Source organism: Anopheles bellator, chromosome 1 (assembly GCF_943735745.2).
Source record: "Anopheles bellator chromosome 1, idAnoBellAS_SP24_06.2, whole genome shotgun sequence".
Taxonomy (NCBI): domain Eukaryota; kingdom Metazoa; phylum Arthropoda; class Insecta; order Diptera; family Culicidae; genus Anopheles; species Anopheles bellator.
In genome coordinates, this window is record NC_071285.1 from 12908213 (window position 1) to 12935541 (window position 27329).

At 53.0% G+C, this 27329-nt stretch overlaps 5 protein-coding genes across 6 annotated transcripts; 3 read left to right on the forward strand and 2 right to left on the reverse strand.

The window, feature by feature from the left end:
* Positions 1-4072: 4072 nt before the first annotated feature.
* LOC131215051 (RING finger protein 17) lies at positions 4073-9527 on the reverse strand. Its single transcript, XM_058209427.1, has 3 exons — positions 8806-9527; positions 6916-8250; positions 4073-6853 (listed from the first exon to the last, which is right to left on the reverse strand). The coding sequence occupies exons 1-3, from the start codon at positions 9525-9527 to the stop codon at positions 4162-4164; spliced, it is 4749 nt and encodes a 1582-aa protein (XP_058065410.1). The 3' UTR covers positions 4073-4161.
* A 471-nt stretch (positions 9528-9998) lies between these two features.
* Positions 9999-12001, forward strand: LOC131208754 (mitochondrial import receptor subunit TOM20 homolog). The gene is made up of 4 exons (XM_058201621.1): positions 9999-10229; positions 10486-10567; positions 10914-11034; positions 11098-12001. Exons 1-4 carry the CDS (start codon positions 10106-10108, stop codon positions 11221-11223), a joined length of 453 nt encoding a protein of 150 aa, XP_058057604.1. The 5' UTR covers positions 9999-10105; the 3' UTR covers positions 11224-12001.
* A 1484-nt stretch (positions 12002-13485) lies between these two features.
* On the forward strand, positions 13486-15742 carry LOC131215052 (uncharacterized). The gene is made up of 5 exons (XM_058209428.1): positions 13486-13855; positions 13924-14163; positions 14229-14403; positions 14468-15261; positions 15389-15742. The coding sequence occupies exons 1-5, from the start codon at positions 13486-13488 to the stop codon at positions 15550-15552; spliced, it is 1743 nt and encodes a 580-aa protein (XP_058065411.1). The 3' UTR covers positions 15553-15742.
* LOC131205704 (N-acetylglucosamine-1-phosphotransferase subunits alpha/beta) lies at positions 15653-18304 on the reverse strand. 2 transcript variants are annotated; one of them, XM_058197931.1, is made up of 5 exons: positions 18025-18304; positions 16650-17947; positions 16382-16583; positions 16246-16317; positions 15653-16164 (listed from the first exon to the last, which is right to left on the reverse strand). In XM_058197931.1, exons 1-5 carry the CDS (start codon positions 18181-18183, stop codon positions 15793-15795), a joined length of 2103 nt encoding a protein of 700 aa, XP_058053914.1. In that variant the 5' UTR covers positions 18184-18304; the 3' UTR covers positions 15653-15792. The 2 variants fall into 2 exon arrangements, with proteins under 2 accessions (XP_058053914.1, XP_058053905.1); XM_058197922.1 differs by having other exon boundaries at positions 15653-16317.
* Positions 18305-19934: 1630 nt separating this feature from the next.
* LOC131215053 (mediator of RNA polymerase II transcription subunit 1) lies at positions 19935-27274 on the forward strand. Its single transcript, XM_058209429.1, has 5 exons — positions 19935-20240; positions 20326-20459; positions 20523-22428; positions 22489-24550; positions 24622-27274. Exons 1-5 carry the CDS (start codon positions 19935-19937, stop codon positions 26526-26528), a joined length of 6315 nt encoding a protein of 2104 aa, XP_058065412.1. The 3' UTR covers positions 26529-27274.
* Positions 27275-27329: the final 55 nt, after the last annotated feature.

Here is a 27329-nt window from a genome sequence, read left to right on the forward strand (position 1 = left end):
TTATTTGGGTGTTTTGTTGGGCGCAAAACACACATTCTTCGGTTGAATGCTCAATCGTAACGTTATGATTTTCTAATTATTATTATTATAGGGAAAAAGTAAGGTCGCAGCCTCAACACTATTTGATATGATTAGAGCGTTGATGTTGAAATCAAACTTTCATTAATTGTGTGCTTGCCTCTTAGACGTGAGTCTTTCTTTTGGGCTTTTTACTTTAGCAGGTCCCTTTACATTCCTTTGTGTCAATTCTCAAAGAAAAGCAAATCATACAAATTAAACAGAAACATGAGTTATAAAAATATAACACCAACAATAATTAATTGATTCATTGATCATTGATAACTGAGCTTGATAAAGCACATTTTTAAAGGCATTTCATGAAATATCAGTTTTTTTATCAAACTTGGAATTTTATTTCACATAAATGCTTGACTACATAAGAGTACATAGATACAACCACTTTGAGATTGCAGCTATTTAATAAGTGTAAGGAATCGAAATGATTGAGATGAAAATGTTTCAAATTAAAACTATTTAAATTATATGTTATGCCACTTGGCATTAAGTCACTTTATCCCTCTTATAACTAATAACTAATAATATCTTACAAATAGTTAACTCACGGATAAAATTATTGCATCTATTGATTAGAACTTCCATAAAATCGGTAAAATTCGGGTCATTGAAAAGATTTAGGATGTTTGTCACAGAAAAACTGTGGGCTGCGTTTCGGATGGCTGCGGCAACTAGTATTTGTTTGTGTAATTTTAGAAAACGTTGAACGGTGGCTTCTAAAATCCTAAATTTTTGTTTACTTTCTTATGATGCCTTTAATTAAAAATTAAAAACAAAAAGGACTATCGCTCGAACCACATCCAAAAAGTATGCTTCCAATAAACCCAATTTAGCACTTTTATTCTCACAATAACATTTTCCCCAATAGCTGCCCTTTTCGGACTTAATGTTACTGCCCCTTAAAGCAACAACAAGACACCCAGCCCGTGAAATCATGCTCGATAATTAATTGAAGTCCTTCCCTAATGCCTGCGCGACACCACAACCGAACCGATTGACAAACTCGGCTCCGGCCGGCGGCCGCCTTATCGTTCGTGGTATTTTATCGGAATATAAATCACAACCGGCAGCCGGCGATAGCACCACCCGGACAGGAGCCCCGCGGGTTGCGGCCCCACATAATCGGTCGGTTCTCCGTTTCACGCACGTTCATGTCGCAACACGTCGTTATGACGCTCGGCCGCCGTTCGGTGGGCTGAAAGGGGGGGTGCACAACAACAGCAACAACAAAAAAAAACCAGTGTCCACAAAAACCGAACGGGGAGCATCAATCCGCCTAACCGGACACAAATGGTCCGGGGTGGGCCGTTTCCTTTTGCGCCTTATCCCGTCCGCGCCGGACGGGACATTTTATGCGGCTCCCGGATCGTGTGTGCATTTTTTATGCTTCCTCTTCGGTGGGGCGCCCCGTTTTTTTTGTTATCGCCCTCTCACACAATTGCGCGCCTGTGGCCACTTTTTTATGCTGTGAAACCGTTCTGCACGTTCCGTTCCTTTTCGCTCGCGATAAGCCGGACTGTGCGCCACGGGCTCCATTACGCGCCGGGAACGGGCCAGAGCGAGAGGGCACACACGGAGGGGAGAGCTAAAAGAAATCCATTAATCGTGCTACCGACGGCGGCGACGGCGAAGTCACTCGCGTCGAAACTCGTTCGGCGTTAAGCCCCCGAACAGCGCCAAAGGGCTGCGCCGGGACCCTAACAAGCCACGGGGCCCGCACGAAAGACAGAGAGGGAACGAGTGCGCGAAGTGTTGTGGGAAAAGCAAAGATTGGCTCGGCTTGTGCGCGGCCACCCTGCCCCGCTCTCCCTGCCTCCCCCCGGGACAACACATTATAGTTTTATTAAGCTAAATTGGCTCGAGCTCAACACGTGATACGCGCGCGGCAAGAACCGCTCCTAGCCTCACAAACCTCAACCCTAGCCAAGGGAACACACGCGGCACGGGGAGGGCAGAGCGGGGAAAGCGCCCCTTCACACTCCGCACCCTGTTCGGTCGCGCATGCGCAGCAGACATGGCTGCCGGCGGCGGCCACATTTCACGCAACTCCAACTCCTTCTCACTCGACCAAGAGCGAGACAGCGAACGGCCAAAGGATAAGAGCAAAGTAAGCCTTGGCCATGTTTTTTTTCCCCTATTTCGGCTCGTGCAGTGAGCGTGAGCAAGACAGGAGCCCGGGCCCGTCGCTGCCCCTCTGAAACGCATGTAAAACCCGTGCAGCACGGGCCCAACCGGTTGCCGCTGTTGTTGCTGCTGCTGTTGGTGCCGTTGGTCCGGGACGGCGCGACCGACTCGTGGGAAAATGTCTTTCGGAGCGCAACGGTTCCCACGTATCTCGCTCTACTTGCGCACGTACGCTGCGCGCGCAGAATGCAGAGCGAAGAAGAAAGCCACCGAGCGTGTGCGCGAGCGAGAAAGAGCACGAAGGGAGCGTTGCTATGCTGGCCTCTATTGTGCGCTGTTATGCTGATGCGCGTCGATCGTCTTTATGCTGCCTTGCTCACTCATGCCGGGCGCATGCCTGAACTTCATAATTATTTTATGTTTTGATATTTAAAACCAACTGACAACTCGCGTCCGCGGCCCCCGTGGGGGGTGGTGTTGGGTGAACCCCTTTCACGACCAGAGAGCTTCCGAGGGCCTCTCTTTCTGTCGGTCGCCCTGCCCTGTCTGATCGAAGAGTGCTTTGGTATTCAAAATTTATCACGTCTCGCGGTCGCGGTCCTCGGGGTGTTTCGCACGTTCCCGTCGGCACATGGACCGCTTGAAGGGGAGCCTCCGGGCCTTCCACTTGGCGGACACAAAGAGGCCGAGAGAGAGAGAGCGATATGGACAGGCTAAAAGCGTGTTTGGCGCATGCTTTGGCTCGATCATCACGCTGGGAATCGGTTTGGTTAGTTGGGCCATTCTCGCGTTCGGCACGAGCGCGCACCGTAGCACGAGGCAATTGACTTCCCGCGACCCGCCGTGGGCGGGTGGTGCGGCTGGACTTAACAATGTGGCCACCTCATCCCACCCACCGCCCTCTCCCGATAGAGATCTCGCGAGGCGGACGCACGCGCGCGCGCGCGCGACAGTCACGGATTTCATTCAATACGCTTGCCTGTGTCGCTGTGTGTATGTGTGTTTGGGTATAATAAATGGAACCGCCACCGTCGCTGTTGGGGTGGCGCGATTGACCCCACCGGTTACCACCCGGTCATCACCGGGAATTGATGGTGTTCAAAAGGCGATCAGCATCATCATCAGCAGAAAGTGGACCGGAATTTTGGGTGATTTATTTAATTCCTTTTTTGTGAGCACCTCGTGCACTTCGATATTTTGTACGGCCACTTCCCCATTGCCTTGGAAGTGTTCTAAAAGGAAACAAACAAATGTGTAATTTTTTCGGTTTACCTTTCTTCATTTGCACCCCCTCAGAGGATGGATCTTGAATGTGTTAAGCGAGGGTCTAAGCTCATTAAAGACCGACTTCCGTTCCATCCTTATCGAACATCACTCCTCTTTGACGGTTCCTTGCTGTTCCGGGTCCCAGCCACAAAAGATCGTGGACACAAACCAACCACACCTTCGGACCGGGAAATGGGAACGTTTGTTTGCTTACGACACTTTCTATGGCATTTACACACTTAAAGGCCTAAGTTTATGTTTCACTGTGGCCGATAAAAAGGCGGTGAAACTTCCGTCATTGCCAACAGTCCACTTGCCGCAGCAAGTGAAATGGGGAGACCGCAGCGTAACCGCACTCGGCAGGAATGTGTGTCAACAAGTGTATGCAGCTTATCAGCTCAGCTAACGGCACGGCCGTACAGGACGCATGTGTTTATTAATGGCGGTGTTGCGTTGTTTTAAGAATGGTTCCACTTTTAGCACCCGCCAGAACGATGGCAAATCGCACGATGGGGACATGATAAAGGAACACAATGAAGACGAAGTTAAGTGAGATCGCTTGTTGCCAAAAACAATAGCTGTTTATTATTCATACAAAACAGTTGGCAAATCAATTCTTCTCCCCAGGTATTCAATTCACCTGTCGGTATAGAGCAGAGGAAATTTGGGCAGACGTCGACGTACATTAGCCGTGCATCATTTGGTTGTGCCGAGGGGATCTGCCAGGAAGAATTTCTCGTCAATCAGCGGTTGGTAAACGAGCGTGCGGAAGTCCTCGCTGGTGTACAGCTCCACCAGCGGTATCGGTACGCCCCCATCTGTCCTCTGGTAGGTTTGGTGCAGGAGGCGAACGTAGAACGATTTCTGCAGGCGCATAACCAGCTGGCACGCCACGTCGTCCTCTCGGTTGCGTGGGTTGGGTCGAACGCCCGCCAATCGTACGGTAACATTGTGCAGCGGAATGCTTTGCATCACCGTCGGACACTTGCGGATGCCCGTATCGATCGGAACCGTAGCACGGTTCAGGTAGTCGACGAATAGGACGCGGGCTTCTCGCGTCTCGTGGTCGCACCCCTCGACCACGGCCCGATAGAATTGCCCGTCCTCAGCAAACAGGGCCAGACAGGGGGCTTGCGGTTCAAGCAGTGACGCTTGCCACTTGTGGAACTTGTTGCCTGACGTGGCATACGTCTGGATGGCCTGCGCCATTTGACCCATTCGAAAGGTGTGACCCTCGATTTGGGGATACACGTGAAGGGTCAGTGGATCGGTGTAGTTGGTGTACGCGGCATAGAACCCTCGCTGATACTGATCGAACTGAAGTATCGGAAACCCGGTGAAAGCGCCGCATCCACCCGACTTCCGATGGATCGACTCCCCCAACATGCGCTCCATCGACGACCGCAAGGACGAGGTTTCAAACTCGTTCGAGTTAAACGATGCCGGCGAAGGAAGCGGAGTATCGACCATCGGCGGTTCACCGAAGTCGCGCGCAGCCCTATCGATAGGATCCCACAAGGAATCGTCCGAGGAATGAGTCGCCCGGTCACTGTTACTCGCGTTATCATCGTTAACACCGTCGTAAGCATACGGGTCATCTGTGCCTTCGATACCTTCGTCGTCGCACACTATTTCATTCATTATATCCATGATACTGCGGAACGACGCAACGGAGGGCGCATCAATGCACTGTTCGATTGGCTGACTGTCACGCTTCTTCTTCTGCCTCTTGTCTTCGCCCCGGACAAACAGTTGCAAGCCGCAGAGAACCTCGGCGACGTCCACATTGGCATCGATGATTTGCAGCCTACAAAGTGGATCTGGATCGGCCCGTGACCGTTTGCCGATAACACGCACCGTGCACCGTTTCATCACGATCAGCGAGTGCAGCGCATCCAATGCTGCCTCGGACCATTGACCACCGGCTACACTTTCGCGTGGTTCCAGCTCATGCAGGCGGAAGCAATTCACTAGTACCGGCATCTGGCAGCAGATCGTGTCGCAGCGCAGATCATCGATCGTGCACTGTTCTATGTTGCCATAATCAACAAACTGCACACTGTAAGTCCTGTTCTTCCCAACCGCCGTCACCCGGGCACGGTAGTAGTTTTGGTCCAAATAGAAGCGTGCGAGACACACGTCGCCGACGGCAAGCAGTCGGCTTTTGATACGCCCGTCGCCCATCTCGGCCGTTGTGGTTACGTAGTGCTGAATTTCGGTTTTCATTTGCGTGACCACCGATTGGTAGGACTCGTCCTGCAAGTAGATCGTTCCATCCGTTCCTACGTGCGTCGGAGTACCGACAAAGATGGACTTTTCGACTGGCAGTGCGTCGGGCCAATCGGCGATCTCCAACACCTGCCGGTCGATCAGTGATCGCATCGTTTCTTCCCACTCCACGTCGTCCCGGCCGGTTGACTTCACATGTTTTGAAGACGACGCCGTTTGGCTGGTGGCGTCGTCGATGACTCGAAAAAACTGCTGCAATTGTATGTACTCCGTTTCAAACTGACTGGTGACCGCTTTCTCAAACGTTTGCACTTCATCCTCGGCAGTTCGTGGGCTAGCGAGTTCGCTGCCACCGAGCGACTCAAATGGCGCAATCCGATGCGCATACCCGCTATCCACTAGCGACAGATTGAGGTTGGTGTAAACGGTACGCCGCGGAGTCAGGGCACCCGTTTCCTCCACTCGGACGCCCCACAGCACCACCGGGAGTTCCCGGGTGGTCTCGTGGTTGCGCTCGAGCAACACGGCATGTGAGGGAAACGAGGAAGCGACACTTTTGAAGTTATCGATCGACGATTGGTGCCACTGATCGCTGCCACCGACCGGCTTCACGTTGGCCAGCTTGCATCGGATTGCAGCAGGCTGTATTTGGGCGAAGCGTAGCGGAAGGCGTGCTATATTGGCACGATGAACCTGCACGCTGATGGCCTGATCGATCAGGAACATCTCGTACTGGCTGTCGTCACCTTCGAGAGTGGCGATGACCTGCGCACGGTACCACTCACAGGAAGTACTCCGTGGCGCACGAGTGAACGCTACGCAAACGTCACCGATCGCCCGCAGTTCCTGATCCGCCTCTGCTTCCTCCTCTTCGATACGATCGTCCATATACTCTTGGATCTCGTTGTGTAGCTGGTCCATGCCGACTATGCATGACTTGCGCTGGACGTAAAATTCGGCTGGTGACTGGACACACAGAATTTTAACTGGAACGCGCGGATCGCTGAGGGTATGCGATGGCTTTAAGCCACATGCCTTTCGCCCCGGCATCTTTTTCTCTTGTGTGCTTTCCGATTCGGCAATTATTTCTTTGACACGATCGGCGATCAGATCTCTGCCCTGGCTGAGACATTCGGCGTACCCGTTCTGGACCAGCAGGCTAAAACGATAACATATGATCGGTCAATCCCTTTAATAATGTTTAATTCAATAGCTACGAACCCATTGACACACGTGTCGCGTGTCTTCCGGTTGAGCAGGTAAAGCAGTACGCCGTAGGGAACGTTATCCTCGGACTTTGTCTCGATCGTCACTTCGAAGTGCATCGTGCGACTTGCGAGAATCTGATTAAACTCTTGTATCGCCTCACAAGACCAGCTGTCGTCTTTGTCGTTGTTCGCCGACTTCGGGCGAATGTACGCTAGTTGACAGTTGACGACCACGGAAGGCTCCCATAGCTTCCAGGATTCTGCGTCCATCAACCGGATGTTATCCCAAGCGATGTTTGCATACAGTTTGCCACTGTCTATCGCCAACAACTCACACTGGCGGACACCAACGTGCGTGACCTGACCACGCATCCAGTGCACTGTGCCACCGCCTTGTGTTTCACGTTGATCGGTGAAGGCACAAAACTGTCCTACGTAAGGAGCGTACACTTTGGCGCGCTCCGAGGCGCACTGATCGAGCTCCTGTTGTATCGGTTCCAGAATGTTTACGCCCCATTTGGTGGGCATCAGCTGGAAATTGTCCGGTGCCGTACTGTGCCGGATCGTGCACGGAAAGCTGTCGTGTTGGGCGAGCTTGTGTGCCGACGTTATAGCGCCCCTATGGTTGCTCCTACACTTCTGCAACCAGCGGTTAAGCCGATGCACCGTTCTCAACTGTTGTCGATCACCGGAAACCGTCTGGCACAGATCGAAATAGATCAGCGCTTCGCGCAGTGATTGTACCGGAATGCGAATACCTTTTGGGAGATGCAACAGATCTACCATGTGCGTACCGTTCATTTCCTTCGTCAGTTCGACCATCGCCATTTGTCGATTGCTGATGAAATCGATCATCAGCTGACGGCACTCCTCTGCCCATTCGTCGTTGGTTCCCGACCCACGCACCTTGGGTGTCACATCGTACAGTGAAACTCTCTGCGCACCGAAAACGAACCCATTGAGTTCGGGTGAAATCGGCCGAATCTGATCCTCGCGCACCTTTTCCAGATGCCCGAAGTCGACGTACTGGACGAGGTACTGGTTCGGTGGATATTTGCGGGTCACTCGCGCTCTGTACCACTTGGCGGGCCAGGAAAACGAAGACTCGACGACGGGTCGCACGAGATACAAGGATCCCTCCGTGATCGTAAGCTGGCTGTGACACTCAGATGCAACGTGATATTTCTGGGCATCAAAATTACACAGTTCTGCCAGGGCGGGTGCAGTTTTCGCAAACAATTCATTCTGCACGTACAGCTGGTGCGGGGATACGATGTGCGTCACGAGCACCCGGAGCATGTTGCTGGCTCCGTTCCGCTTTGGTCGAATAGTTGAACTCAGGTCGGTGCTAGAATCCGACAGATTGTGCAGAATGGTTTCTGTGGCTTTTGGCATTATTGCGGAACTGGTGTCGCTTATCTGAAACGATGATTCAAATGTTTGTTTCTTTGATTGTTTTGAAGATTCGCTTCTGTCGCTATCGGTACGACTAATCTTCTTCTTTGAAGATTTGGATTCCGATGAAACAGAATCGGCATGACGGGAGGTATTTGGCATGCTGCCTTTCGCTTCCTGACCACTGCACAATAACTCTACAGTATCCTTTTTCTCCGAAGAGCTACCGATATCTTGCTTCTGTTTCGTTTTTGATTCCAACTTGGTAGTAAATGGTACCAAATATGCCAGCTGTTTGTCCGTCAACGCTGCCGACACCAGCCGACCGTAACCCAGACGTAACATAGGCGCCAAGGTCCCGTCACCGCCGCTAAAGTGGAATGGGGTCTGCTGTTTGAGGAAGTTACCCCGAAGCATCAACGGTTCGTTTTCGAGAAACGTTTTTACTTCCTGAACAAAATCCAACCAGCATCGGCTAGTTCTTTGTTTCTTATCTTTGTCGTCAAACCATTTTATCGTTTGCATAAACTTGGTGAGTTGACCGTGCACCGACTGAAGCTGAGACTGGTCGTCCTCCTGCTGGCGCCGAATCTTGGCATACTTGTTGCGAATTCTCTGTAGCACCCCGAGCTGTTGCTGTTGTAATGTGTTGTGCAGTTGCAGAAAGTGGTCATTGACTTTCCCGATGACCGAGCCAACGTTGATCTGTTGCTCGCGGTCACACTTTTCTAGTTGGTGTTTGGAACGTTCGTACGAATGGTACGCATCTCCTAGAAGCGCCTGAACTTGTTTTACGCTGTCTAGCTGGGAAACGAGTAACTCAGCGCCGGGCGACACCGTTTCTCGGGAAGTTTCCTGACGCTCTGCTGTAGAGGAGACCCGTTGTGTGTCACGGTAAGATTCCAGATTCTCCAGCTCGTACTGCGCTTGCCTGATGCTACCGAGTAGATAGTAGCTAGGATTCAGGAACGAGGTAGGATTACCACAATCCTTCGGCAGCGATGTCTCACGTTGGCACTGTTCGCAGTGTATGGTGTCACGGCCGTAGAACTCGCGGACACAAGGGCCACACAGCACGTGATTGCAGCTGAGCAGCAACGGAAGCCTCTGCACCAGATCCTCCGGTCCATTGTTCGAGTACGGTAGCGTACAACGCGCGCAGGATGGTGACTGGAGCCAGGTTAAAAACCGGTCGGTGTTAATCAAATTCTCAATGTTAATGGTCCCCATGGCTTCGCAACATCTAAAAATGGGTTTTACAATCGTTTAGTTTGTGGACTTTGTTTGCGCGGCAAACGCGTTCGCGGCGATTGGATTAGGAGAGTCCGCAGAACTATTTGTGAACAATTTGTTTTTCCAACACTCGCTTTCGAACTTAGTTGTCAAAACTTTGACACCCCGAAACTGGTCGATTTTGCTGAAAGAGTTCGAACTCGACCTCGAATCCCATCGAGCTCGAACATGAATCTAGGCCAACAATTAATCGAACAAGTAGTTAAATAAAATTCTTGGGTTTTGTTTTCTTCGAAAACTTTTGAACTTAACCTAAGACACTGAACTTACTGACGAACTTAAGACACTGAAAAGAATATGACTAACTTTAACTTGCGAAGGTTCGAGCAGTCACTCATCAGCCAGGCTCTCACGCGCTTGTGTCAAAAATCGAAGCAACTCAGTGAAGTGTGTACGTGGGCCAGTGTGTGTGCAGGTCGAACGGTTCCGTCGGACCTTGGCTGCGAGGAACACGGACATTTGTTTTTTGCTTTAGCTTCCCGTGCGCGGTCCGCATTTGCTCCGGTAACCAGGAGATGGAGATCAGCAAAACGATTGGCATTGCGGCCGGAGTGGCCGGTACACTGTTCCTCGGCTACTGCATATACTTTGATCACAAGCGGCGAAAGGATCCGAGCTTCAAGAAAAAATTGCGCGAAAGTAAGTATCGCACCACCGCTGCCGCCGCCGTGGCGACAACGCGGCCAACGGAGCGATCGAACTTTCACGGGCTTTCCGGGGGGTAGCCGCTCCCCATTGGTGGTCAGTAACATCACGTTTCACCGTTCGTTGATGGCCGCCTGTGTTTACTAGATCTCTCTTTCGCGACTACGTTCGCGCATAAGTCGGTTTTGTGTGGTTGCGGTTCAAGTTCTAATAAGTCGTCGCCTCCTTTTTCCGCTTGTTTCATTCGCAGGACGGAAGAACAAGAAATCGGCCGCATCGGCTGGTCCAAGGACAACAATTCCGAATCTGACAGATCACGAGGAAGTGCAAAGGTAAGGAGCCGGCACGGGCGGCAGTGTTTTCCCACGATGTTGTATCGATTTTCCGTCCCTCGGCCCTGGCGGCCCTTGTTGTCATTTTCCATTGCTGCTGGCGGTTACTTTTTGCACCCCCCTCCCTACTTCGGCTTCCGAGCCACCGAGCGCACGGTTTTGGAGTGATGAGCATAACGTTTATGTAATCGCAAGCCGTGAGACGCAGCCAAAGAAAAAATGACAACACAACGAAGAAAGCACGTGGAAATCGATGCAAGCAGTGACGCGCGATGGAAAAGACCCTTTTGATTGCGAAATGCTGAAATTGACATTTTCGATTCTCTTTTTCGGTCCCCAATGCTAGATTCTTCCTTCAGGAGATACAAACCGGCGAGTCGCTTATCGCGGCCGGTGACATCGAGAACGGTGTGGAGCATTTGGCCAATGCGGTGATCGTGTGCGGTCAACCGACACAGCTGCTACAGGTAGGAACGAACGAACACTTGGCCAAGGCAAGTGATCCTGATGTCCTTCTGCTTCCGTTGTAGATCCTCCAGCAAACGCTGCCAGCCCAGGTGTTCGCCCTGCTGATCACACGTATGCGACAGTACGGCAACCAGGCGAGTGAAAACGACAAAATTAAGTTGCAGGACATGAACGACGATTTGGAGTAGAGGTAGCGCAGAGAGAGAGAGGTTCGTCAGCCGTCGTCTTGTGAGGTTCTACCTCTGGTGACGATGGTTGCATTTGCAGAACGGAGCGACAGAAAACACAAAAGCAATGATACGGCCAATTCCGGAATTCACCAAATCGATACCGGTGATTCCCGCGGCGACAGAGCAGGAAGCGCCATTCGTTCGTGCACTTCCGTCAGGAGGTTATACCATTCTTCGTTCGCGTGTGGTCGCTACTCGCTACTGCAATTGCACAAAAACTCGTCCCATTCGTAGTGAAGCCAAATCCGTTTAGTAATTCCAAACCAACTGAAAAGCCCGTAACACACACTCGCACACACATACCACCCTTTTGTTGCTGGAAGTAAAGGACAAGGATTGTTCGTCGGGTTGATCCTCTCCGGGAGTTTCTTTCGGGTTTCTCTTCTCCAGTAGGATGCTCCAGTATCCTTTGCTGTGCAAAAACTAAAACACCAACAAACGAGGGCGTACTAGCGAGAGAAAGAGTGGCCATCCGAAACAACCTGACAAGAGCGCTGTAGTGTGTTTATGTGCAAACTAATACAGGAGAAGGAACGACCACGAACCTTTACTAAATCGATTCACACAAATTAAATAAAAAGCAAATGAAAGAAGAAACTGAAACGGAGTTCCTCGTTGAACCATCACACAGACCGCAAGCACGGGACGCTTTAGGGACGAAACCCAACAAACAATCTATATGAATAGAAAATAGCTTTTCGGAGAATAAACGATATCCAGTGTTATTTCATGAAAATCATGATGTTAGTGCGAAAGTGAGGCGATGCGCGTATACGTTATTTTTAAATGCTCCGAAAATATTGTTTATTTAGCCTCTGCATGCCTATTGCACCCATTAATGTGTCACGTCTGTCCTCACAACGGTATTTCATGGAACGTCCGAGAGCGGAGGGTTTAACGGCATGGTTTAAAATTTCCTGTTGGCACCGATCCAAACGATCAATTTTGTCTTTTCAGTGGTACGATCGAACAAGTCAGACCGCCCCAAGAACAATACGGTAGCGGTGGCGAGCGCTGCAGGGATAAATAATTTGAACAGATGTGTGGTCTCGGAGCATATTTGAAATTTGGACAAAACGGCTTGTGATATTCATCGTCTACGGTACTATTTATAAACACAGGTCACTAAACAATTCCTTCGTTTTAAGCCGGATGCGATCTGCGACGGTAGCCATTGGAAAGGATCGCACAAACTGCGTCGGCGTGGCTACAATATTCTACTGCGACTGCACTTCAGTTTGTCGTGGGAACGGTTTATCTGTGATGAATTGTCCTTTTTAAAAACTCCAGATAACATGTGACGTTATCGACATTTTTGGGTTTACTTTCTCCCTCCAGTGAGCGGTCGGACTCTTTTCATTTTAGATTCAAATGCTTCTTGGCTTTGTCTTACGATGACCGTTATCGGATCGATTGTTGATAGGCCATCTCTCTACATTGGAATAATCGTATACCAATCTGTGCGGCTTATCCGCGCGCCACTCGCTGTTTGCCCTAACCCTTTGAGAGCAATCACCTGCAACTTCCGCCAATGTATAGTAGAAACTTCTCACATAATTTTTTGTACAAATTTGAACACCAGGTTCGAAGTAAAATTGGTTTGTATCACAACCACACACGATCACCGCATTTAAATTCGAGAAGTTTGCCAATTTAAAATCAAAATTTCAAACATAAAACGTGGCGGCCCAATCACGTTCCTTGATCGTGGAGACTGAAGGGTTAACACATCGTAACTCCCGGCACATCTCTAGGTCATCCCCATATTGCTAAAATATTTCCAGACCACAGCGGCAGCAACGACGGCGGCAATGTATTAACGGGCAGCACATTGCAACCGTTTCGGTGGTCCAACTTATTGCTCGCATCCGTGCGGGAACCGTTCAGTTCCTCGTGAGACATGGTCCAGATCAAATCGTCAGGTCGCGTGTGCGAGAAATAGGGACCGATCCTTCTGACACACTTGTTGAAAATTCGGAACAGTCTCGGTACAAAAATAACGAACTTTTTACTGTGCCGTCGGTATTCGTCGTAGACGCAGCGCGTATACGCCCACATTGGCCGAGGCCAAAATCTGTAGCATACTCGGCTGATATCTCATTCGCTGGCAGTACGCCGTGTTCGCTTATCTGGTGTCTTTGTTGGAGCTAATCTGAAGAAAACTGGAGCAGTGGAATCGTTGGAACTATCGAATAAAGTGGTCAATTTTGCAACGCAGAGATGGCTAGTGACCGTCCGATCTTGTACAGCTTTCTCGTTGGAGTATTTCTCGATCTGGCGATCGGCACTTCGGTGTTTCCCGCATCGCAACTGACCATAATGGAAGGGGCCGGATTTTTGACTTTTCTTGATGCTATCCCAGCCACTCGGTGGATTCACTGTTCGGTGACGATCAACGGGCAACACTACAGTCTGGACAGTGATCAGATCCACAAGATCGGTGATCTCACGACGTTGGAACGGTACGACGAGGAGCGGTGCGGGGTGCGCGTGAAAAATTTGCAAAAATCTCTCGAGACCACCTGGGAACTGTACGGTACGAACCAAGATGGAAACGACGAACACGGCTCACTGAAGATCACCGTGCAGTGTGAGTAACCGTGCAGAGTGCAACAGTGCCCAAAGAGCGGGAGTTATATGTGGGTGTCTCCTTTGCAGCGATAAAATTTGTTGAACAGTTGAACATCACTGCAACTGGCACATCACCGTCCGTTACGATCAGCTGTCCGGATGGAGGCAATCCACGCCATTGCCGAATCATCGACGCGGAGCAGAATATCTACGAATCGTGTTCCAAATACGTGGAGATCAACGAAAAGCACAGCGTTTTCTGGTGCCACTCACTGTTCTGGGGAGACATGACGGAAAGGATCACACAAATCAACGTCCACGTGAAAGGTCTGATCGAAGGGGGCATCATTCTGGAATCTGGCTCACGAAGCCCTTTTTTTTCTTCCTCGCAGAGGACGATAGCAGAGTGCAGACAACACTGGAAGAAACGGATAACCACGTGGTGCTGAGCTGTCGGTACGCGTCCGGAGCGTTGTCGCTATGTCGTGCTCACTCGGAAACGGACAATCGACAGCTGATGCTGATGGATGGCAATCTTGCCGATCGCTACTCTTCCTACGACACCAAGTGAGTGATCGACCCAGGATGGTATTAGTCTTTTCATAGCTTTCACACAAAATCATTCCCACAGAACGAACGCTGGAATATGTTCGCTGGAGATCAAAAAACCACTCGCACCGGGAGACATCGGATTGTGGCGCATCTATCAGCATCTCAATCTCAACGATCACACCGGATGTGTGTTCGATTTAAGAACAACTCGCCGAACCAAATCAGATTCCGTTTATATTCGGACACGCAAACCGCAACCTGTTGCCCGTCAGCAGCAGGTAACGGCCACCAGCATCGAGATATTCCATGACCCTCGCTCGTCGGACACAACCCGTACGCAGCTGACGTGCGAAGTACCGTATGCCCTGCAGTACTGCTACCTATCCGGGCCGACGATTGGCGATTACACGCCGCAGAAGTTTGATTATCTCCGTTCTCTCGGCCATTGTCGGTTCGAGGTGACAAACATTACCAGCGGTATGTGGGCCTGCGGTATCAACGATGAGCACGGGGCCGAAGACCACCTTACATACTACGACGTTAAGGTTTACCAGCAGCCGGCTCGGTCCGTGACGGGGCCGTCGATCACGGCAAGCAGTGGCGATCGGGAGCAGCGATTGCTGTGCAAAACGATCCTCGAGTTGCCGGTTGGACTATGCCGCTTTCAGGATCCGGCCGGTGAAGTACACGGTCTATCGGACATGATGAAACCGTCGAATGCGTCACGGTTCCGGTACCATGGGGCTGGTCTGCGGGAAGGCGACTGTGGCCTGGAGATTGCCGAGCTGAAGGAGCAGGACTTTGGCCGATGGAAGTGTCTGCTAAAGGTGAAAAATCGAGAGTACGAGATCCCGATCGACATCATTGAGGAAGGTGAGGTAATGGCTTTACATCGAACTCGTTCCATTTTGGTTTTGGTTCACGAACCTTCCTCATCAGCGCGCACCAACTATCGTAATAATTGAATTTTGTGTTAACTGATCATCGTCTTTACATACAGCTATGAGCGTCGGTGCGATATTGGCGATCGCCATCAGCGTTACAATAGTGCTCGCAGTGATCGGGTTCTTTATCTACCGGCGGATAAATCGTCGTCACCGTGGACCGGCCTACACTGTCTCGTCCAGCATGACGAATATCTCCAATGGCTCCCATCACTCGTAAACAAGTGATCAACTCTGAACCAGAACCAGGGTCCCAGCGAAGCCGAGTCCTTTGAAACCACCGAAAACGTTGGCTGTTGGAGTTAATATTTGTTGTTTGTTGATCGTGTTCTTACTTTATTGCGTTCTTTTCAAGTTTTACAGTTTTTTGGCCTTTCCGCTTGTTTTGACGGTTAAATAAAAGTCAATGAGTGTTCACCGTTTGAGCATTACATTATTTGTTGTGCTTCGCCTTGCTTCGCTACGAAATATTGGTATAATCGTTCGATCGTGCCGTCCCGAGGAGCAACAATGTACGGGCGAACTTTCCCTTGTGCCGACAGCAGAGCATACGGACACACACGAGAAACACCACACCGCACACGAGATAGACCGCATTCCGGAACAGAATCTTTCGTCGCAGCCACGACCGGTAATCATCGTAGTACTGGAACCGGTTCCGGTAAATACTCTCCAGCTCGAAACTGCTGCGCGCAGGAAATAGACTCAGATAGAAGTCCTCCAGAAGGGCCGCCACGAGTTGGTTGTCTTCCGGCCTTCCGTCGCTCAAGTTGTCGTTGATGCAGTTAAATTTTTTAGGTGACTTGCGCAGCTCATCGAGCGCATCAACAACCTGCGTGATGTTGGAGGTGAGCATTTTGAAGTTGCTGTAGATACCCGTTTTGGGGCTGACATGGAAGCGGTACCGTGGAACCTTGCCAAAGTTGGCTCGCATCATGTCGGCCAGCTCCCGGCACGCCATCACCAACGACCGAGTGACGGTGGGCTGAAAAAGAATCTTGGGATAAGCCACTGGACTGAAGCGCATGTCGTTTGGGAGTCTTCCTTACGATCGTTGAATCCTCGTATCGTTCGTACACCAACGTCGGGTAAATCTTGCGCTGCTCCTGCTGGTGCTCGAGGGGAAGAAAGTTATTCTGCTGCAGTGAACAGTTTGTGACAACTTCCTCGAAAAAACGGACGGCTGACCAGTCGAGGGGCAGATTGTAGACCTTCGCCAATAATGTGCGAATTTCACGATCAGACCACGTTCTGTGAATCAGGGAAAAGAAAAAAGCACTCAAATGGACCTTCAGAACCATACGTGTCCGCACTTACCCAGAAGAATCGGTATCGAAATCATCGAATATTTCGCCCACCGTTTTGTTTCTTGACTCGCTCATCAGAAAGTGGTAGTAGCTGAAGGCGTACTGCATGTCACTGTCGGCTCGAAACCGGTGTTGCTTGGTGATGCGGAACTCCTCCCGAAACCGTTCCATCATCCGGCCGATGATGCTGATATCGAGCAGAAAGCCAACGTGAGCCAGAACCTTACGGTTGTGAAACCCGTAGGCCCGATTAAACACCCGATTGGTGTGTATGAGCGAGTGAGCGAAGATATCCTGTGAGCTGATGGTCTCGTTTTCCGGAACCGGGTCTGAGTTTGCGACGCGCGCACCGTTATCTTCGTGCACCGTTCCGTTGGCGGCGCCCCGAACTACCGGTATTCGATGGCGCTTCCGTGTGCGGCTCTTCGCGTTGAGCAGTTTAGAGTTTTTCATCTTTTCCCGATTGAACCGCTCGACCAGCTGACGGGTAGAAAAGGCGGTCTCGTTGCCTCGCTTTCGGAAAACTTCGTAAATGTACCGTATATTCTCTGATCTTATGTTGGCACCGCCACCAATCTTCGGAAACATCTTCGGCACATCGATAAACATCATATCTTCGTCCGCGTCCTGTTGATCGTCTTCCTGCGGTTCGATCGGTTCCGGTGCGGACACATCACTATAGTTCGTCTCGTCGTGCTGGTGGTGATGCTGGCCGGTGCCACCTTCATAATCGGGGTGATCACAGTCTCCGCCATCAAACTGGCACGCCTCCAAGTAACAGTCGTGGTCGCAGGATCCATCGCCGACGAACATCCACGGACAGTCAGGCGCACAGTCCGGTACGATCCAGGCGGTGAACACCTTTACGCCGTCGGCCAACGTCTGCAGATCGTCCGGGTAAAGGGGTGCTCCGAGAAAAATGTCATCGTTCAGGTAGAGGAACTGTCTCGACAATCCCGGTATCCGGTGGATGAAGGATTCAATACTAGCACTCGAAAACGTTGGCAGCAGCGTCTCCTCGTCAGCGATGTCGGCATGCGTTACGAGCCGCACACGCGGATTCTCCAGGTTGAGCCAACCCGGAATCTGCCCGTTCGTTACAACGTACACGTTGCGCACCCACGGGGCATACTTTTCCAGCGAACGAAGCGAATAGCGCAGTTCGTTCTTATCATCGTAGCGCGCTTTATCGTGCGTCGCTGAGAAACGGGCGAGTTGGTCGAGAAATCGTGGATCACTTCCGTTCACCCACGTATATACTACATCTATCACTGCGTAGCAATTCTGGCAGCCTTTTCTGGACGTATGCTGTAAAGAGAGTGCAATCGATTGGCGACTATTCGAACGGAAGTGCCACACCAACACTAGCCAATCCACCGACTTACCGTTACAAGTAAATGTAAGATAACATAGGACACGGAGAGCAGCGCCAGGACGGTCACGATGCAGCAAACTCGGACCCGAAATTTTCCTGTCCGCAGTCCGGAAGCGCAGGACCAGCGAGCCAGCCGTTTCACGCCACGTGGTACTCGCGCGCAGTCCATGTTGTGTGGTAACTGTTGCCAAATACCGTGTACTGCCGCTGACGGCCACGACCGATCATCGTGATTAGCAAGAACGGTACGCGTTTTGTCCCGCGACGCCCGCGTTCCGATCGTTGCGGTATCTTCCGCCGCCAAACGAACTGCAAAACATAAATTTAAATGTAAACAAAACAACTGCAGATACGTCAACAATCAGATATGCAGAGAGCTTTTTCACCAGGTTTCTTACAGTACCCACAAATACAGTTTAATTTTTTAACAATTCACGAATGAAAACTGTACAATGCTCAACTGCACTGAAATGCAATACATTCAAGTGAAAGTTAATTACTCGATACATAGCACGAAATGTGCAAAGAGCAAAGAAAAAGAAAGCATTCTGAAAACAACACCACCATCACACCCATCGGTTCGTTCCGTTCACCGTTTGCAGGCACATAGGATTAGTGTTTTAGAAAAGGGATTAAAATTAAAATCAAATTTGCTCTTGAAAAATTCGGATTATTTTTGCATAAAGTACAATTTTTCACGGATAAACATTCGAAATGCGAACACAACGTCGGCGCTGCCAACATACCGGCGACAAGCGAAACCGGACCAGCGATCGATGCACCATTTTCGCCGGGGTGCGTAGGAAAAAGTGTCATGAACGAGCGAAACGGTGGAACGCGAAAGAAGAAATCTCCGCTGCTTGTTTGTCGCGCCGCGTAGCAGTCCGTTTCTCTTTCATTTTTCTGCACCATACCAGCAGCAGAATAAGCCAGATTTTTGCATTGCGAATGTGAACAGTGCCAAACTGTCCGTGTGCCTCCGATCGGAACCGTGCGGACCGTGCGTTGCTGCCAGCTCCCAACGATCCCAGCGAGCAGCAGCAAGGAGGTGATCGATTGCCTGTCGCACAGCAACCGTTGCTGAATATCGTGGCGAATCACCGCACCATTGTCGTGGCGTGGAAAAGTGGTTGCCGCGGGTGCTTCGTGATTTCCTCAGCTCACGCCAGCAAAGTCGTGGCTGGCGAGCTGTGTGTGCGTGCGTGCACGGTGATATCGTGCGTGAGCGAAAGTGTGTTCCCCTCAAAGCGGTTGTCACCGACGGACGGCCGCCTAACGGTGTTGGGTGAATGCAGTAATGTGCGGAAATCGGTCAGCCAGAGGAATTCACCGTTTCGTCCGAGGTGTCTGGCCCTGAGTATCGTCAGAAAGTTCCGACCGAACGTGCGGTCGTGCTCCGGTGAGATGAGATGTGTGCGCGTGTGTGCGTAAGTAAAGTGTCTGACCCCAAAGGAAAAGCGAAAAAGGGGGAGAAAATTACTTGCATGCCATTTTCGCTGCCCACCGTCCTTCGCGACCCCTTTAACCGAACGGCGGAGCAGCAGCAGAGCATCGGATCAATTAAATGAACGGTTCGGTTGGTGGCTACTAGATTGCTGCTGCACACACTTCACTCTACAGAGTGTGCGCGCGTGTGTTTCTGTGCACGTGAAAATGTGTCCAACCAAAGTAGACTGTTGCTGTACATCACGACGGCGAGTGACTAAACACTTTGGGAACGACAGCCTTTGGGCGGCGGCATAGCTCTCAAAGTAACACGCACCCTGCGGCCGTGCGTGCGTGCGTGTGACCGTTAGTGACCGGGGGTGGTAGGGAACAGGGAACAAGAAGCCTGCTCACAGTAGCAGGAGTCACGAATAGCAACGACGGGTACGGCCACACGGCGACTACCACAAAGAAAACAGGCGCAAACAGGTCACAATGGCGTCCTCCGGAGGTACTACGGCCACGGCAGCGGTAGGCGGCAGTCTTCCGGCCTTACTCCTGGCGAACGGTTCCCTCGGTGGTGGCGGAAAAGGCATTGGCAAACCGGACATTAAACCGATCATCACTGGCGGGCTCGCCGGTGGCAGTGGTTCCGGTACCCCGAGCAAAGTGCTACTCGGTGGCGATAAACACGAAACATGGCAGATGGAGTTGCTGATGGAGCGACTCCGGACGAAGGCGAAATCGGCACAATACAAATCGTTTCCGGAGATGTCGAAATCCGTCCGGATGTCGCTCTTGGTAAGTTCTCCGTCGGACGGTTCCCTTCCGTTTCGGTGCGCACACCAGCTAACCCGCCAGCTTTTCTTCCCTCTATGTTACGCAGGAAAAACGGTACGCACTCGATGCGGTAGAAAAATCGAACCTACAGAAAACGCTCGACAGCATGCAGTATTGTATCAAAGTGACCACCCGGCAGGGGCTGGTCGAGCGCCTCGACTGTCTGACCCGTCAACTGGGGTAAGTGCTTTAGGTGGATGGCGAGAGTGAATTGATTTTAACCATCCGTCGCCTCCTTTGCAGGCTCAAGCTGAGCGAAGACACGTCCGGGTTGTTCATCTCGTCGGATATGTTCTACCTCGAGATCCTCCTCGACCCGGCCGGCACGGTGCAGGACGTGAAGGTGCACCACGAGTGCAAAATGAAGCAGCAAAGCTGCAGCGAGCTGGTTGCCTGCCTGCAGCGGGGCGACTTTGCCGACTTTACTACCCAGCTCGAGGGACTTGCCTCCATCTATCAGCTGAACGCGGAGAAGAAGATCAAGGTGAACGCGTTCGTGGCCCTGCAAGCACTCGAAACGGATCTGCACACGCTGTACACGCTCTCGATGCAGCGCTACCCGGAGGTGCGCTCGCTGCTGCTGCAGTCGCCCCTGGGTGTGGTGCAGAAACGGCGCGGCGGCCATCCGATGCGCCTCACGTACTTTGTGGCTCCGTACGAGTTGCTAGATCTTGGGACGCGCACGATGAATGGCCTTACGGCGGAACTGATTGCCCGTGACAAGATCGGCTGCAGTGTGACCGTCGTGCTAGAAGCGTCCAGTGCCAACAAGTTGCAGATCCAACCGCTGCTAGTGGTAGGACCCGGTGGCGGCGGATTGCAAAGCCCATCGACCACCTACAGCGCGATCGAAAAACATAACTCTACCTCACTGCCGGCCACGTTCGTGCTGCGTCTCAGTAAGCCGATGCCCGTGGACGGGGCGATGATGACCGCGATTCGTGCCGTCGTTGGACGTGAAGACCGTCCTCCGGACGGTGATTCGGTAGCCAACGGCGGCATCAGCAGCAGCAGTACTTCAACGTTGATGGCCTTGATCGCGCAGCACGCATCCGGTGGTGCCGTGACCGATCTGTCACGTGGTCTCCCGGTGGTTCTGCCCGACCAGTCTCACTGTTACTATCTCACCGACAATCCTGCCTTACGAGGGGTGATGGTAGGAAGCATCCCATTCACCGAACCACAGCACGTCCCGAAGCTGCTCGTCTATCTGCGCCGAGCGGCCGTCTTCAATCAGCTTCTTGCCAGCTGCATCCGCACGACTCCGGGCGGTTCAGGAACTGTGGAGTCTACCACCGTCGGTGCGTTGGTGTTCGAAGTGACGGCACTCTCGTGCGACTACATCACCGTGTCGGTAATGCACCCGTTCGATGATTCGCTGGCGACGGTCGAGTTTGATCTGCAGAATATTGCCGCGATCGCGGTCCGCGTGTACTGTGGCGGCGGACTGGAGGAAGCGGAAAGTGATGAACAGCAGCAACAGACGTCTACCCACATTTCGGCCGTCCTACAGCGTTGTATGTCGATTCCGGTTACGCTGCGAGCGCTCGTCCGTCATTGGGAGGAGCGTAATGAGCAAAAGTTCAAAATCAAGCCGAGCGTGGGACCGGGTGGCGGTTCCGGACAGTCTGCCACCGGTGGTCCTTCTTCCTCCGGTGGACCCGAATCCGGCGGTGGCGGAGGATCAACAGCATCGGACGAGAGCAACGGATTTCCAAGCCTTTCACTAGGTCCACCATCGGTGGAGAGTGCAAGCAACGGTACGACGGCAGCAAACGGAATGAATGGTACATCGAACGGCACGATCGGTCTGTCCCTTCACCAGCAGCAACGACCCTCCGCGGCCATGATGGTAAATGGCGCCTCGAATGGATTCGGTGCCGGGTCTTGCCTCCCCAGCGGTGCAATGGACGGGTTTTGTGACATGCTGGCAGCGGTCCGAAATGGTCGCCCTGGTGGACCGCGAGAACCTCCGGAAATGTTGGCCGGGGCTATGGCGAAGAAACGACGAATGAACGAGGATTTTTGTAAGAGCCCAAAGAGCGATAGCAACCGTGACGATGGTGCTGGAATTGGTGATGATGGTGGCGAGGTCACGGCCACCTCGTCGTCCATCAATGCGACCACCGGCAGCCAACTAGGCAGCATTGTGGCTGGTGGTGTTGCAACCGTGGCGGCGGTGGCCGCGGCCGCAGCCGCCGCCTTTCAGGATGAGCAGCAGCGACCAGCACGGTACGGCGGAACGGAGGAGGACGCCGGCCGGCAGGCGGTCCCGCTGCTGCTACACGACGAATCGGCCAATGCGAACGGGGTCGATTCGGGCAGCTCTTTGGGTGAACGAACAAACGAACCTCAACCGTCAAAAAACATCAACAACAACAGTGATCCTCCTCCGAGCGCCGGCACCCTGTCCTCTAGCTTCTCTTCCGGCCTCTCCAATCTGGACGATGAGAAGGGTCGCCGTTCAGCAGGCACGCTCCTGCTTGAAAGTCTCGACTTTTCCAGCCTCGACCCGACGGCCGCGGCTGCCAGCGCTGACCAGCTACTCCTGGGGTTGCGTGGCACTGCTGCCGATGGCCGTCGAGGAAAGAGGAAACGGAGCACCAGCAGCACGAGTAGCAGCTCGTCGAGTAGCAGCAGTACCTCGAGTTCCAGCAGTTCGAGTAGTTCTTCGGATGTGGAAGAAACGGTCGATTTGGTCGAGGCCGAAATGAGTAGTTTTTTTGCCGAAGGAACAACAACCACGGCCACCACTACACCGGTGGCAGTCACTAGTGGTGGGTTGCCCAAACATGCCACGGGTCCTTCCGGTAAACCCGTCTCTTCCGTCGGTCTGGTTAGTCTGCCAACGGCCGGAAAAGTGGTTTCACCTTCTTCGCAAGCTGTCGACAGTGGCGGCGAAAAACGAGCCGCCCTTGGGACAACAGATGGACTGGAGATGCTTATGCCGCTCGGCACGGCGGCCTCCCCGCTGACGATCACACCGATACCGGGAACGTCGTCAACTGGCAGCTCATCAACGTCATCGTCATCTTCGGTCAAAAAACCCTCGGCCTCCACCGCCGGCCATCGGAAGAGTGGCGACTTGGAGCACGGCGGTAACACTGACGGCAGCAAAAAGCCGGATAAGAAAAAGAAACGCAAGGCGGACGATACGGCGGGGTTAGCGATGGGGCCACCGAATAAGATACCGTTTAAGAGTGGAGAGTCGTCGCCTAGCCATCGAGGTAACGGGGGCGGCGGTGGAGGGGGGTCGAATAAATCCAGCCCGAAGCACTCCTCCAGTCCCGTCCACCACAGCAGCCCCAAGCACGGTGGCAGCAACAGTTTGGGGTTTAACAGTCCCAAGCATGGCACGTCGTCCCCGAAACATCAACCCACCGGTGGGATCGGTAGTGGCAGTCTGGGGGCCGTTGGTGGTGGCGGCGGTAAACCGAGCATGTCGGCCCTCAAATCGGCCGCCGCCACCGGAAGCTCACCGGGTTCGAAATCGTCGTCCAGTGGTGATCCGATTGCTTCGAGTCTCGCGGGCGCTGCTTCCAGTAGTTCATCCAAGGAACGGGAAAAGAAAGCAACGGCAGCCCTTCAGTTTTCTTCCCTGGCTACCTCTTCGTCGTTTGGGTCCACCACCGGCACCACCACAGCTGGTGGGAATTCCGGGCGATCGAAGAGTGCCGCGTTGAAGCAGTTGAAGCAACTCGATCTTTCGATCTCGATGGCCAGCCCCGGGGCAGACGGCATTCTGGGTGGTGGTTCGCCGGCCACAACTCCGACCATCGATCTCACCGGAAGTCCTACGAATGCACCCGGCGGAGGGTTGGCCGCCAGTCTCGGGCTCGGGACGGGATCGATTGCAGCGGCCAGTATGCTGCAAGCAATACAGGCGGCCAAACATCGTAGCAAACTGTTTCAACAACAACAGCAACAGCAGCAGCAGCAACACGGTGGTGGCACGTTGAGTGCCGTGATCGACAAGCTAAAGTCGGCCCAGTCCACCGACGACGACGGAGCGGCCGTGCTCGTGCTGCCCGAGATGACCATTACACAGCAGACGCAACCAACGTCATCACTGGCGGGTGGCATCGGCGGAGGTGGCACTGGCACCGGTGGAAGCACGAGCGTCAATATTGGAAGTTTCGGAGCGCTCAGTGGTCCCGGCGGTGGAGCAATCACATTGAAGGACGCCTCGAAGGCAAGTGGATTCCTCTCGGCGTCGTCCTCGTCATCGTCGGCCTCCCTTACCAACTGTGCCTCTCTTGGGATTAGTTCTGGTGAGTTTAGGGTTGTTCAACATCGGCCTCTGAAATCATAGCATAAAATGGTTTCGCTCGCTCCGTTTTAGCCTCACAATCAACTTCCATGACCCACGGCGGCGCATCGCTGGCGTCCGCTGGGCAGTCGGCGGGAAAAGCGTCCTCCGAGTACATGGTGAAGCCGAGCTCGGACGGCATCAAGCTGACGATCCAGAACAAGAAGGGCTCGAAAAGTTCCAGCTCGGGTGGTTCCAGCAAAAGTGGCGGCACCAGTGGTGGCAGCAGCGGCGGTAGCAGTAAATCCGGACTCAAGCCCGGCGTTTCCAGTGGCCCAATTTCGTCGAAACAGCAGCAGCAATCGTTGCAGAACCACAGCACTACCTCCTTCAGCGGGGCCTTCTCGGCTTCCACGAAAGGCGGACACGGCAGTAGCCCTCACTACGCCAGTTCTTCGTCGAAGGCACCGTTTCAGAAGTCCAACTCTTTCGGTTCGCTCAGTGGCTCTTCCGGTGCGCTGAAGGCCTCGTCGAAGGTTAGCTCCCCAAAGTCGTCCTCCAACCCGGGCAACTCTTCATCGTCGTACTCATCCACGGGAAAAGAGAAAACCTCCGTCGGTCGGCTGGGCTCGAGCAAATCCTCGACCGCCCTCGCTTCCTCGCTCGGATCGCTCGCTGCGTCCGCCGGCCACGGTGCTACCCCCGGTGCGCTGGTGAACCCGATATCAATCATGAAAATGCTCGGTTACCAAACGAGCGGCACCGGTTCGATGGGCAGTCTCGATGGGTTCGCCAAATCACTCGACACCAAGTTCCAGATCCCGAAGCTGTCCGCCCGAGCAAACGCCACACAGTCCGATGGAGCAAACGATGAGCGAGGGGGCGTGAAGGGAACGAAGGACACGGTGCCGTCGTCCGGAAACCGGCAGAAGCAGAAGCAGCAACCAACGCTGGTACCTTCTCCGGGTAGCGCTGGTACTGTCGGTGGTCCGTTGCGGCACTTTTCGCCCTCACCTTCCGGTGGCAGTAACGACGGCGGAAATGGTTGCCAACCTCTCGGTTCAAGCGTGGCGAGCGCCCGGTTACTGTCCGATTTACTGGGCGCATCAAAAGCGCCCGCAAAATCTGGCACCGCCGATGGCGGTGGCGGCAGCGGCAATGGGTCTCCGCTCCATCCCCTACTGCCAAACATTGTACAGAAAATGTTTGGTAATGACACGACGGGAAGCAATACCATCGGTAACAGCGTGCTAACGAACGCTGGCAGCGGGCCGCTCTGCTCGATGAGCCACAAATCGAACAGCTCCGACGGAAGCATGTTCCCGGCCGACCGTGCTTCGCCCGGAATGCTGGCCGGTGTACGTTCGGGGTCGGCACCGGGTACCCCCACGACCGCGACGGCGCCCGGCTCGATGGTGGTGCTACCGCCATTTCCATCGCCCGTCTCGGGGGGTGGATCGAACGATGGAACCGGTGATCTGCTTGGTACCCTGATGCGGCCACCTTCGCGCCCCAGCAGCACCATCTCGAACCACTCGCACTCATCGCAGGACGGTGGCGGCGCGGCTGACGGTATCCCCACGGGAATGATGATGATCGGCCCGGGAGGAGGTCACTCGCCGGTGGCAAGCATCTCGCTCGATGGTGCCAGCACCACCCAGCAGCTGATGGCCGCCCTGAAAAGTGGCGTTGGGGCTGTGAATCACCTGAATCATCTCTCGAATCACCACCACGCAAACCATGCGTTTGGTGTGGCCACCAGCGGCGGTGGTAGTGGTGGTGGGAGCGGCGGGACATCGCCGGCTCTGAAAAGTCATCCCTCTCCCGCATCCGTATCCGTGCACATAAAGTCCCCGGCACCGTCACCGTTACCACCGTTTGCGTCACCCCACTCAAACTCCTCCGCGGCGCTCCCCGGTGGAGGTGGTGGCGGGGGCGGCGGCGTTGGCATCGATGATGACCTCATGGACGAGGCACTGATCGGCATCGGCAGCAAATGACAGACAGACAGCACCGTGCGAGGATCGCAACGTGGATGATTGCTTGAAACGGCGCCGGTGGTCACTGCGGTGTCTTAGGCCCGAGGTAGGAGGGCAACCCTGTAGTTAACCTGGTATTCAACATGACACACACACCAACACGCACACACGCTAATGTGTGATCCAATGATCGTGTGCGACAAATTAACGGTTTCGTACATCCCTTCCCGAACACGGAGACCAAAATGCAGTACAGTTGATAGTGGAACTTCCGGCGTGGCGCGTCACGGCATAGCGGCAGCGCGAAGGTCTCGATCATTCACCGAAACCCCCAAACTGGTTCGATGTGGCGGAACGAGATATTTGTAAATATATCCCGTAAAAGGGACGCTGAACAGCCCTTAAGGCCTCCCGTCCCCCAGAATCGCGGCTGCAGATCATTATTATTATTTTTTTATTTCTTTACTGTTTCCACGAAATACATACGTTAAGAGCGGAACTGTGGAAACGTGTTCCGCTTTGGTTTGAATCATTTCTTTGCTCGCTGTTTTCTTGCCCTTATCCAATTGGGTTCGTGCGTTTGTTTAGTGCGAGGGCTTAAGAAAAGACTTCCCGCTACTGTGGTCGCTGCTGGTCTGTCCAGTGGTTCGTGCCGAATGCTAAAGAACCTCCGTTGCTGCCGTGCGCCGCGTGCCGTTTGTTTGTTGGAGTGGCCGAAAAGTAGGACATAGTTTTTAGTACCGATAGTGCGTGAACAGTTTAGGCAAATGGGGGCGAAACGTGACAAGTTACAAATAAAGTGGACGGCGCAGTGGATTGAAG

What these genes read in the sequence shown, in the direction of transcription:
- LOC131208754 (XM_058201621.1), top strand. Translation starts at nt 10,106, where the DNA reads ATGGAGATCAGCAAAACGATTGGCATTGCGGCCGGAGTGGCCGGTACA. An exon ending in CAAGAAAAAATTGCGCGAAA is followed by an intron (nt 10,230 to 10,485) that starts GTAAGTATCGCA and finishes TTTCATTCGCAG; the next exon opens with GACGGAAGAACAAGAAATCG. An exon ending in GATCACGAGGAAGTGCAAAG is followed by an intron (nt 10,568 to 10,913) that starts GTAAGGAGCCGG and finishes CCCCAATGCTAG; the next exon opens with ATTCTTCCTTCAGGAGATAC.
- LOC131215051 (XM_058209427.1), bottom strand. Translation starts at nt 9,527, where the DNA reads ATGGGGACCATTAACATTGAGAATTTGATTAACACCGACCGGTTTTTA. An exon ending in TTTATGCAAACGATAAAATG is followed by an intron (nt 8,251 to 8,805) that starts GTTTGACGACAA and finishes GTCGGATTCTAG; the next exon opens with CACCGACCTGAGTTCAACTA. An exon ending in CGCGACACGTGTGTCAATGG is followed by an intron (nt 6,854 to 6,915) that starts GTTCGTAGCTAT and finishes TTATCGTTTTAG; the next exon opens with CCTGCTGGTCCAGAACGGGT.
- LOC131215053 (XM_058209429.1), top strand. Translation starts at nt 19,935, where the DNA reads ATGGCGTCCTCCGGAGGTACTACGGCCACGGCAGCGGTAGGCGGCAGT. An exon ending in GCAGCCAACTAGGCAGCATT is followed by an intron (nt 22,429 to 22,488) that starts GTGGCTGGTGGT and finishes GCCGCCTTTCAG; the next exon opens with GATGAGCAGCAGCGACCAGC. An exon ending in CTCTCTTGGGATTAGTTCTG is followed by an intron (nt 24,551 to 24,621) that starts GTGAGTTTAGGG and finishes GCTCCGTTTTAG; the next exon opens with CCTCACAATCAACTTCCATG.
- LOC131215052 (XM_058209428.1), top strand. Translation starts at nt 13,486, where the DNA reads ATGGCTAGTGACCGTCCGATCTTGTACAGCTTTCTCGTTGGAGTATTT. An exon ending in AATCAACGTCCACGTGAAAG is followed by an intron (nt 14,164 to 14,228) that starts GTCTGATCGAAG and finishes TCTTCCTCGCAG; the next exon opens with AGGACGATAGCAGAGTGCAG. An exon ending in TACTCTTCCTACGACACCAA is followed by an intron (nt 14,404 to 14,467) that starts GTGAGTGATCGA and finishes TCATTCCCACAG; the next exon opens with AACGAACGCTGGAATATGTT.
- LOC131205704 (XM_058197922.1), bottom strand. Translation starts at nt 18,183, where the DNA reads ATGGACTGCGCGCGAGTACCACGTGGCGTGAAACGGCTGGCTCGCTGG. An exon ending in TCTTACATTTACTTGTAACG is followed by an intron (nt 17,948 to 18,024) that starts GTAAGTCGGTGG and finishes CTCTCTTTACAG; the next exon opens with CATACGTCCAGAAAAGGCTG. An exon ending in TTCGATACCGATTCTTCTGG is followed by an intron (nt 16,584 to 16,649) that starts GTAAGTGCGGAC and finishes CCTGATTCACAG; the next exon opens with AACGTGGTCTGATCGTGAAA.